The 11,907-nt window shown below is 45.5% G+C and overlaps 1 protein-coding gene across 1 annotated transcript; it reads right to left on the bottom strand.

Annotated features, from left to right (window-relative positions):
* Positions 1 to 6,539: 6,539 nt before the first annotated feature.
* On the bottom strand, positions 6,540 to 8,138 carry CHRM5 (cholinergic receptor muscarinic 5; the record flags this gene model as incomplete). Its single annotated transcript, XM_084240524.1, has 1 exon — positions 6,540 to 8,138. The coding sequence occupies one exon, from the start codon at positions 8,136 to 8,138 to the stop codon at positions 6,540 to 6,542; it is 1,599 nt and encodes a 532-aa protein (XP_084096650.1).
* Positions 8,139 to 11,907: the final 3,769 nt, after the last annotated feature.

Consider the following 11,907-nt stretch of genomic DNA (forward strand, 5'->3'; position numbering starts at 1 on the left):
AGAGAGAGGAACTTCTGAGTCTGTGCTGAGGAGGGAGGCAGAGGCTGCCTCCATGTGTCACAGGCCTGAATCTTCCTGAGGATACAGTTTACTCTTCTCAGGACAAATCCTAAGGGAAAGTTCTGTATGGAGTTTTGTAGTCCCCTGGCCATGACTGACTACTGATAATCAGGCTCTAAGTTAACTGTGCTATCTGAAAATCATTGCTAAAAGCCTGGAATCTTTAGCAGAAATGTCAGAGTCCCAGAGATTTTCAAGTAATATGTTAATTAGAAGACAAGCTTTGTCTTCCCTTAGACTTTTGCTTCCTGCCCACCTCTGTCTTAACCTCAAATACTTAAATGATGTGCTCAGCAGAGTTCTGTGGCATAAAAATGGCCTCTCTTTCCTTTACCTTCTTTGGAGCTGAGGGATATTAGTTGAAGAGAAGGTCCCTGCTCTTGTTCTAGGCCTCTCACAGAGCTCTTAGCTCCTGGGAGGCTTCACTGCTCCCTTTTTGAGCTTGCAATTCCTTTCTGTCCTCACTGGTTCATTTATATGTATGTAAATATACATGTGTGCCTGTATTTTGGTATTCCCACCTGACCTCTACCCTTGAGAAGGCATTGCATCATGAAATAAAGTTAGATTAAATTCAGACAGGGCAATACTCCTGTGTGAAAGGCCTAATATCTTGGCCTATGCACTGGGAACTAAGTTGGAAAATAAGACCAGAGGACTTTGCTTGTGTGAGCCTCCCGCGGAAGGCTGGAAGTATGCTTATCTTGATACCCTTCACTCACCCGCTCTCTTAAATCAGTAAGGGTTATTTGCCATTTGGACTTTGGGGCTAGTCTCTCCACCAAAGAGCAGTGAAAAAAGTGGCCTGGACAAGGGAAGTGTTGGTGCATGGGGAGGAGAAGCACCTTCAGTCCTCACTGCACAGATTCTGTGCTGTGCTTGTCCTGCCCATCAGTCCGTGTCTTGGAGGGCAGGTACAACGCCTATTCCTCTCTGCGACAGTTATTTGCCGAGCAAATGAGTAACCAGACAAAGGAGAAATTGGGTTGTTTAGATGGTGGATCATGGGTCTAAAAAAGATGGTAAAGAAAAGAGTGCAAAGGGTTGGAACATTTGGAGAACATGGCTCCAGCACAAGTAGAGGAAAGAAAATAAATAATTGTGAGTAAAAAGGAAATAAGAATTACTGATTTTGAATAGAACCTATTCCTATGAGGAGAAAAACCCCAGAACATTCTTTCCTTAACACTAGTAAGAAATGAGTTACTGTCACATTGTTCATCCTGGCTAAATAGCTTAAGCTCTTCAGTTTGTCCTTTTCTGAGATTTAACCCCGTGCGGTCTCAGAGGAGTGATTCTGGGGATTTAGAAGGAAATTTTCCTTTGAAGAATTTCTGAGTTGGAGCCTCAGAGAGCGTACCCACAGCTTAGCTCAAGATATATGTCCTAAACCTCCCTGGTGGTGCAGCGGGTTGAGCGCAGCGCTATGAAGCTGTCCACAGCCTCTGTAGTGCGGGTTCGATCCCTTCGGCCAGGGAGACACCCACATGGCGGGGCAGACTTCTCCTGTCTCACCTGCTGCTCCATTCAGCAGTGTATTTCAGTCAGTCTGCCTGTTCTGCTCCCCTCTGTCTCTGGTGAATTCTCTCACCCTCCCGCACCTCTGGCCTGTACCCCTGTTCTTGTATACATAAATTAAAAAAAAAAAAAAGATGTATGGCCTAAAGCCTCTGGAGGTGCTTCTGGCATGAAGAAGGAACTTTAAAAATCTGGTTCCTTTCCTTTAGTTTCCTGTATTTTTTTCAGGCCAAAGAAAGCAGAGGCAAATGTGTCTGTGAAAAATAGGTCACTGTCCTATCTATGCCAGTCAAGATTCTTGTCCTGCTGGCAATCAGGGTGGAGATAATGCTAATTTTCTCAGTAGTGGCTCTGAAATCCTTCCCATTCAATACTATCCAGCACTGGTACAGTTTGTTCATCTGAAAAAGAGGAAAGTGTTTTTCTTGCTTGGTTATTGGTGTTGGTTGACTAGTCCTGAAAATAGTATGTTGAATGCCTAACCTGCAAGTCGCTCAGAATGTGACCTTATTTAGAAATGGGGTCTTTATAGAGGTAATCAAGTTAAAATGAGATCACAAAGGTGACCTAATCTCTAATATGACTAGTGTCTTTATAAAATGGAGAAATTTGACATAGAGACAGCTGTGCAAATGAGTAACCAGACACATAAACACAAGAAGATGGCATCCACGATCCAAGCGACTGAAGTTATCTGGGCCCGGGAGAAAGGCCAGGGACAGATCCCGCCCTTGAGACTTTGAGGGAGCAGGGCCCAGCTCATGCCTGGATTTTGGATTTCTGGCCTCCAGAGCTGTAAGATAACAAATTTCTATTGTTCTAAACCACCCAGTCTATGGTTCTGTGTTATGGCACCCCTGGGAATCTAATACAGTTATTTTAAAAGTTAGGCTCCAAAGTCTTTAAAATAATGTATCCTTCCATGGAATGATTTGTTCTTCTCAAGTTCAGAATTCCAGAGGGCAGTAGCCCCTGTGGACAAATCTACCTTAAATCAAACAAACTGAATCTAATGAGGAAATTCCAAACTGACGGAAATTATAAACCAATAATCAGATTGTATGGACTCGTAAAAAATGGCCATGCCATGAAAGACGAAGGACATGGAGGGCCTCATCCTGGTTAGAGGCATCTAAAGAAACATGACAACTCAGAGAAACGTGTGCTCTTGCATTCGATCCTGAATGGGAAAAGAAATTCTTAGGATTAACATCACTTGGACAAGTTTGAGTCTGTACTGTAGATTACACAATAATAATTCAGCAATGTTAAATTTCCTGATTTTTATATTTGTACTATGGTTATCTCCTTACTCTTAAGAAATACACACAAAAGAATTTAGAGGTCAATGGACATGGTGTCTGCAATTTATTCCAACTGATTAATGTATGTGTGTAAGAACGAATATACCAAAATGTTAACTTGCAGGGTGAAGGATATGGGCATTATTGTAATTTTCTTGCAGCTTTTCTTTAAGGTTAAAGCTATATATTCTTTCAATTTTTTTTTTTATATTTAAAGAACAGGTCTATTAGGGAAAAGGGATAGAAGAGTAAAAGGCACTTGCATAAACAAGCAGGCAGGAAGAGCTGCCCCGAAAGGGACAGGTTGGTTGAGAGAGGCCTGCATGGTTGCAGGCGGGTGGCCTTGACGGAGCTGCCTCTGCTGAGGGAGGTCAGTGAAGAGAAGTCCTGGCAGGTGCAGATCAAGGGCAGGCAGGAAGCTGCTGCCCTGCAGAGGGAGAGAGCTGGTGACAAGAAGTACCTGCATAGCCACAGGTGGGCAGAAGGACTGCTGCCTGTATTCTTATAATTTTTAAAACTTTGTTTCTGTCTCCTTCTCTGATGCTTAGAAAACTAATTTGCCTCTCACATCTTCCTCTCAGTCTGGGGTCATCACTAGGCAAGGGTTTACATAATCTTAAATTTTACTGGTGAAGTATGGGAGATGGAAATTAGTGTCACTTACAACGGAAATGAGGTGACTGGGGCCCAGCTATTTGAGCAGTTGAAGAGGATTTGCTGTGAGGAATCTCAGGTCTACCCCCACCACCTTATCCTAGAGAGAAAGGGAAACATTTGTTTTAGTCACAGAAATCTGGTCACTGACATTTCATATCAATTTGGTCATGAGTAGCTGAGAGGAAATACAAAAGGTAGCAAGAAGAACATGTATCCAGATTGTGAATGGACCCCTCCTTTCTTAAGGAGCCAGCCCAGGCAAATATGTGTGGGACCCTAACATAGATGGATCTATGAAGCTCACCTGAGACCATTTTTTTACTTAAATGCTTTGCAGTGGACAACTGTGTGGTTAAATTCCTTTAATATCCAGAACAATGCTAATATGATACAGAAAAGCCACAGTCCCCGCCTCCTTGGCTGTAATTCCAGTATTTACATCTGACAACTGGATCATGTCAATCCAGAGATTAGTACAAAGTTCACAATCACAAAGCAGGGACATCAGCATGGCCCTCAAAGAACATTCACCACAGGAACAGAGCAGAGGTCAGGAATATTGACAAAGGGCTTTAACCAAAAATTGTACTCAGATTCCCTGACAAGCCCTCAAATTCACAGTCAAGGAGAAACAAACCACAACACTAGCAACAAAATAGCATCCAAAAAAAGCTAATCAAAGCTGTATAGAGTTCACCACAGAAGGGCAGGAAGGGCTTGGGAAACATGGGGGCATAAAAGGTCTAGGATCTGAGGTCAGCCCACACCCCACCCACTCATCTGCCAGGCCCCTGTGGTTTACAATTGGATCTTCATTCTGAGGAGCCCACCAGAGGCCCCATTCTAAAGAAATCTGGTCTCTTTTAATAGTTTGAGGCTTTTTGGGGGGTAGGGGTGCTAGGTCAAAGGGCATAGGTAGTCTGCAAAACTACCACCTAAAAATCAGTGATAAAGAAGGAAGCTAGGCCTCTTTATTAATTTTGCAAATAACAAAAAGGCAACTGTGAAATGTGAAAAGTGTCTCCCCCCACCCCAACTCCCTCCAGCCCCACCTCACAGTTCTGTGTTCTTTACTCAAATTAACTTGCTTCTCCCTGGTGAACAGTAAATGCTGAGTATGGGCTTTAAGTCAGGTCAAAACCTTAAACTAAAGGAGTCAACTGTTTATCTAGGGCTGGTAGAACAGGTTTGCTCCTGAAGTCACACCCTGTTGGTATCTCAAGGCCAAGGAGTCTGTGTCCTGGAGAACTGAGCCAATTATTCTCTACCATATACTTGGCAAGTGTCTCACAAAGGCCGAGAGGCCACGATGCATCTAAGATGTTTCATCAACATCCATTGCCCCCAGAGCTGCTGGGTCTCTACTGCCCTGGGTGCCTGGGTCTCTACTCCCCTGCAGCTCCTTGGGGCTGTGTGGGAGAGGCCGGTCTGCTCTTCAGTGGCAGGTTGAATTCTCCTACACTTGGGTATGTATCTGATCCCCAGGACAACTAAACCAGCTCCTTGCACATCCCCTTAGCAAGGGTGGCTGGGGCAGGACTGGCCTAATTAGGGAAAATGAAATCTGGGCATTTTAAAACACAACTGCAGATATAATCACCAGGTTACGTAATGAGTTTCTGTCTGGCAGAAACCCTGGTTGTATGCTACACTGCTGCTTTCCTTGTGGACCTTTCACTAATTTTTCGTACTGTTTTATAGTCTCAATTTCTTCCACGCTGGTTTATTTTCAGAATTATCAAAGAATATCTTAGATTCAGTTTGTTTATACACACATTTCAGTGAAATTTGATTTTTAATAATCGTGATGTTACAATATATATTGATAGCTGTTGTATTTTCATACATTATTGTCACCTACATTTTGTCTTTAAAGACGAAAATTTCATTTTTAACGATCATAGATAGCCATGTTCACTGCACCTCATTTCTACTTTCTGGGCACCTGGGCCATGCATTTGGAGAGGATTGAATACATCTTTTTCTGAGCCACGATTTGACAGCCCTATAAAAGAAAAATCCTTTCCCCAACTTTCCTCCCAAATAGGACTCTGGCTGGAGGCCATACAGTGACCTGCTTGTGCCTGGTTGTGAATCTGGGGGCTGGATGAGGCAATCGGGAGGCTTGCAAAGGGCTCTGGGGGAAATTCGAAAGGAGAAAGTGAAGCCAATTTGTTTTCCACATTTTGTCTCAGGTTTGTCTCGGTAAGAGAATGATGCCTGCGGAAGCTCTTCCCCCACGAAGGACTGCCATATGGTAAGACTGTCGGAGAACAGCATGAATACATGGGTCCACATGGACACAAAATAGAATGCACAATATTTGTTTAGATGAAAGGGAAAACCTCCCTCTGGCAGAGACTAAAACATCTAGCTCTGGAGAATTGATCATCTTTATGAGCGGAACAGAGGCCCCTCTCCAGGACTGGATGTGGCCAAGTTCCGGGGTACTTCCAGACCCAGGATCCAGATGGCCAGGCTGGTTCTGTGGGTGCCGGCGTGGTTTCGGGGGCTACCAGGACTTGGCACTGGTTGTGAGAGGAAAGAGTAAGAGCGTCGCTCAGATGTAGGCACAGGAAGAGACCGCAGTACAGAGCCACAGGAGAGCTGCGTCATAAATACTGATGAGCTTATAAAGAAATAGTCCAGAGGCCAGCTGCACATCTCTCTTGTTAACAGCTGACCCTGACTTGCATTCTCCCACTTTTCCCTGGTCCATACGAGCAGCTGCATAGACACATATTCCACACCCCCCCCCCCCGTGATGGGTTTCCACAGGGGAAGGTCTCCACCGGTCCCCCGCTGCTCCCCACAGGTTGAATCACTCAACACGGCAGTAGTTGTGACTCCTTCCTTTGGCAACAGACCTCAGGCCTTTACACAGTCCTCAGGGGCTCAAAAATGGCAGATGTCTTTTTTGGAAATAAACCACAATCAGCTGGCCCCTCCTCAGAGGAAGCCTATGATGGTCATTCTTTTTTGAGGGGAGCTGCAAACGTCTCAGGGGAGCTTGCTGTTGCCTTGCCAGTACAACTTCTCTTCCGCTTTTTTCTTTTTCCATCGGCAGAGGAGCAGCATCTTAAAGGTCTTCCTGAAGGTTCTGTTGCAGAGGGCGTAGCAAATGGGGTTGACGGTGCTGTTGACGTAGCACAGCCAGTAGCCCAGGTGCCACAGGGCGACCGGGACACACTTGTCGCAGAAGGTAGAAAGCAGGACCATGATGTTGTAAGGGGTCCATGTGAGGATGAAGGCCAGGAGGATGGCGCTCAGGGTCTGGGCTGCCTTCCTCTCTTTGACGAGAACCATCCTCTTGCGCTTGGTCATTTGGTGGCTGAGGCTGGGATCCAAGCCTTTGGCGGGAGGGTCCTTGGAAACCGGGAACGAGCAGGGCATGATTTTCACCTTGCGGCAGCCGTTGTTGGCCTCCTGGGTCCCGTCGGCTTTTACCACCAGTCGGAATTTATAGGCCACACATTTCTGACTCTTGGGTCTGTGAGCAGCAGCAGGAGACAGGAAGTACTTTGGGGTGTCATAGTCATTTGTCTCGGTTTGACCTTTCACAAAAGTTTCCTTGGTTTCTTCGGCCCTGAATTCTTCCCGGGGGCCTTCTTTGGCCTGATTCTTGTAGACCACTTGGAAGACAGGGTCGCTGGTGGACCTGTCCTCGTCCTCCGAGGAGGGGTAGCTGCCACAGGTGGTGAGCTGCTCGGCTTTGGCCCACTCAGCGCTTGGGCCAGTGGCTTGGGAGGGCTTCCCAGGGGTGGAGGTCCTCCTGCGGGAGGACGACCAGGAGGCTTCGTCCCTCTCCCTCTGGGCCAGCATGGGCCGGGGGCAGCTGAAGCAGGACCTGAGGAGGGCCTTGTGAGCGGGCTTCCTCTTCTCCGCTCCAGCCACCGAGTCAGAGCCCTGGAGGTCAGCCAGGTCCTTGGTTCGCTTCTCTGTTTCCCGGTAGATTCTGCAGTAGAGGATCGTCATGACGGAGACTGGGATGTAGAAGGCAGCGATGGCCGTGCCGAAGGTAATGGTGGGCTCGGAGAGGAACTGGATCTGACATTCATCCGGGGGGACCGTCCGCTCCCCCACGAAGTACTGCCAGCAGAGGATCGCTGGCGCCCAGAGGATGAAGGAGATCAGCCAGGCCAAGCCAATCATGATGCCAGCCCTTTTGGGGGTGCGCTTGGCCCGATACGTCAGGGGCCTTGTGATAGAAAAGTAACGGTCAAAGCTGATCACCAGAAGGTTCATGACGGAAGCATTGCTGGCCACATAGTCCAGTGCAAGCCAGAGGTCACAAGCCAGGCTCCCAAGAGCCCAGCGGCCCATGAGGATGTAGGTGGTGTACAGGTTCATGGAGAACACCCCGATGATGAGGTCTGCACAGGCTAAGCTGAGCAGGTAGTAGTTGTTGACTGTCTTCAGCTGACTATTGACTTTGAAGGAGATCATGACTAAGACGTTGCCCACGATGGTGACCAGGCTTACCACAGCCGTCACGGAGGCGATGGTGATGACTTCCCACAAGCCATGGCGTTCCAAAGGCTGGTGATTTACTGGGGTGCTGTTGACAGTGGTTGCATTGTGGTAAGATTCCCCTTCCATCCTGGTGCGAGAATTTACATGGGAATTAGATCTTAGGTTCTAGATTGTTCTCTTTTGTTCTCGCCTCTTCTCAGACAGCATCTGGAAGAGAGGTGAAACACATTAGTTTGCTCACCAGCATGAATTCCTTTTCTAGTCATGGCTCATCATTTCCCGCAGTATCTTAAATGTGCACTCTCAGATATTAAGAACAAGATGCTGAAGCCTCAAAATTATAGAAATTTTGACATTTTTATAAAGGCAGCCTCCTTTTGCTTTTTGTTACACATGCCTGAGAGCCTTTCTTGTGCACTGCTGCCCTCTTGTGGTGCCAACAGGCAATTAGAAAAAAATTGGCTGGGAATAGGAGTCACCTCAGAGCAAGAAACTCGTTTTTTTTAAATATTTTATTTTATATAATACTTACATCATTTTTCATCTATGTACAATGGATGCATTTTCATTTTGGCTATATTCCCCATACAATTGCCCCCCCCCCTTATTTTGACTCTAGTTCTTCCTTTCCCCGCCCCTCCCTAATCCCCCCCCCAGTGTGTCTCTGGTTTATAGTTGCTTGTTGATTTTGATTATTACTTTGCATTTATTAGTCTTTTTCCTGGTCTCTTATTTAGGTTTTATAAATTCCTGCTATGAGTGAGACCATCTGGTATTTTTCTTTTTCTTTCTGGCTTATTTCGCTGAGCATGATCCCTTCCAGCGCCATCCATGTTGCTGCAAATTGCATGTGTTTATCTTTTTTGAATGCTGAGTAATATTCCATGGTGTATATGGACCACATCTTCTTGATCCAGTCATCTATTTTTGGGCATTTGGGCTGTTTCCAAAGCTTAGCTATTGTAAATAGTGCTGCTATAAACATAAGGGTGCAGGTGTTCTTTGGAATTAATGATTCTGTGTCCTTTGGGTAAATACCTAGAAGTGGAATTGCTGGATCATATGGAAGTTCTATCTTTAGTAGGCTGAGGAATCTCCACACAGCTCTCCATTGTGGTTGGACCAGTTTGTACTCCCACCAGCAGTGCAGGAGAAAGAAACTCATTTTTTAAGCTCTGGGTGATTGGTGGCTAGTATGTCATGCCCTGGGGAAAAAGACAAGTTGTTTCTACTCTATGTGGTCCAATTATTAAACATTATTGAGTAAATATTATTGAGGGACTGTGTGCCATTACTTCTCCCTGACAGCGCTCACTCTTGGAGTTTGAAATTTGTCCCAGCTGAAGATGATGACCCTCTCTCCATTCTTGAGTTGTCTGTAATGAAATGTTTTAACATTTGTCCGAATATAAAGTAATATGCTCCTTGTGAATGTTCAAGCAATGTCAAAAGGTGTAACTTTTTTTTTTTAAGATTTATTTATTTTTATACAAGAGCTGGGGTACAGTCAGAGGCACGGGAGCGTGAGAGAATTTACCAGAGACAGAATGGGGAACAGAACAGGCAGACTGACAAAATACACTACTGAGGGGAGCAGTGGGCAAGACAAGAGAGGTCTGTCGCGCCATGTGGGAATCTCCCTGGCTGGGAATTGAACCCACGCCACAGAGGCTGTGGACAGCTTCACAGCGCTGCACTCAACCCACTGTGCCACCGGGGAGGCCCAAAAGGTGTAACTTTGAAGACAAAAATCTCGTCAAAATCTATCTTGCAGAGGTTAGCAACTGACAGCTTCCTATCTACTTTCACCATTTTCCCTATGCATAAACTAACATTTAAGGTAAATGTTAAATATTAAATGTTAGTTTATTATTTGATTTATTTTAATCATTAATTTATTAATATATTTAATTTATTAAATGGGGTTTTATTTAATTTTAAAAGGGCTGATTTTTATTGTGGTATATTTAATTGACAGATAACATTTTTAATAGGTGAATTGTTAATGTTGTACTCTGATTTTTGTCTTTTACTTAACAAATTGCAGAATTCCAGATGCTGACACGATAGATAGTGAAGGGAGAAGTGCCTTTCTGGTGACCCTTGGGGGCAATACCTGTTCTGCTTGTTGGCCAAGTGTCCACACTGGTAACTGTGATAGACATAAAGATGGCAATTTGTATTTTCAACTGTACTTTATGTTGGGGTTCAGGTGATGAGGTACAGTGGTGTGGGGTTCTTGGGTTCTTCTGAGAAAGAATTCAGCAGGTGTTCCCCTTCATCAGTACAGGGTGAGTTTATTAAGGAAAAGAGCAAGGAAAGAGAGACGCCTGCATAGACACAAGCAGGCAGTCTGAAAAGCCAAGAACTGCATTTTGCTAGGGTAAGCAGTGTTCTTTTATAAGATTATTTGATGGAATTACTGTGGAAATTATCACCATCGGGTCAGATTGTGTCAGTCTTCTAAGATCAGTAATCCTCTCTGCCCCCTCCCCTGGCTGCTAATCTTTTCTGACCCCACCCCTCTTGTCCCTGATTCCTGGAAACTTCCAAAACCAGATTTAGTCTAAGATTCATTAATCATCTCTACGCCCATCTCTGGTGTTTGTCCTTGTGAGACCTTCCATCTTAAATTTTTCTACTCTGATTCCATCACTTTATGTGTTTTTCTAATATTGTAAATCCAATATGTGATGCTATTGTCTCGTCCCAAAAAACAGATTCTCCCGAGCTCCTGATCTTGTACCCTTCTTCATATCTCAACTAATGCAGTCCGGTTCACTCATGAAATATCCATCCCTCTTATCAATCCTTTCCCATTCCTGCTGCTATCACCCCAGTCCCAGCTGGCAAAGGGAACCCCTAGGACACAGGTCACTGAACAGGGACCTCTCACACCTAAGTGGACCAAAGTTACTCTAGACCCTACAATTCTTGGGGTGAAAGTCATCACAGACTGTCTTTCTAGTTGTCAGATCTAAGCTACACAGCAAGAGGGAATCCACTGAAATTCCTTCCTTTCTCCTCATTACTTCTTTCCTTCCTTCTCCTAGTATTTATTGAATGTCTGCTACTTGATCCTTCTAATACTGGGAATACCATGCAACAAGACACTAGTGTGGCTGTAGATGAAAAAACAGGCAATTAATTGGCATGTGGTACGGGGTAAGGCCATCTAACCCGGCTGACATGTTGGGGAGCACGATCAGTCTAGGCTGAGACTTGATAGCTGAATGGACTTTACAGGCTACAGGGGGTTGCTGGGCAGGGCAAATCATATTTCAGCTCCGGTGCGGGGAGCTTGTTTGTAAACCAGGGGTAAAAGAGGAGGCATCAAGTTTTAGGAAGACTGAGAAGTGAGGTGAGTCTGGAGAGGTCGGGGGAGAGGGTGGGTGCATCAGAAAAGGACTTGAGGGAAAAGCCTGCCTTCTGGGAAAGTGTGCCATCTTTTTTCAGACTCTCCGCACTGAAGGCAGTCCCACAACAGGGTTTTGGAGGCATTAACCCAGAGAGAGGTAATACAATAAGCTGACTGCTTGCTGAATTTTTCTTTTTTTCTTTTTTTTTTTTTTAATAGAGGCATGTTCCATTTATTTATTTGTCTGCTTGTTTGTTTGTTTTGTTTATACAAGCACTGGGTACAGTCAGAAGCGCGGGAGGGTGAGAGAATTCACCAGAGCCAGAGCGGGGAGCAGAGCAGGCAGAAGGACCGAAGTACACTGCTGAGGGGAGCAGCGGATGGCAGGAGAGGTCTGCGCGCCATGTGGGACCCTCCTCCGGTGGCCGGGGAGCAGCCGGGGATCGAACCGGCACCGCAGAGGCCGCGGGCAGCCTCGCAACCCAGCGCTCAACCGCTGCGCCACTGGGGAGGCCCCTTGCTGAATTTTTCTAATCA

The sequence above is a fragment of the Talpa europaea genome (assembly GCF_964194135.1).
Source record: "Talpa europaea genome assembly, chromosome: 8".
NCBI classification, from domain to species: domain Eukaryota; kingdom Metazoa; phylum Chordata; class Mammalia; order Eulipotyphla; family Talpidae; genus Talpa; species Talpa europaea.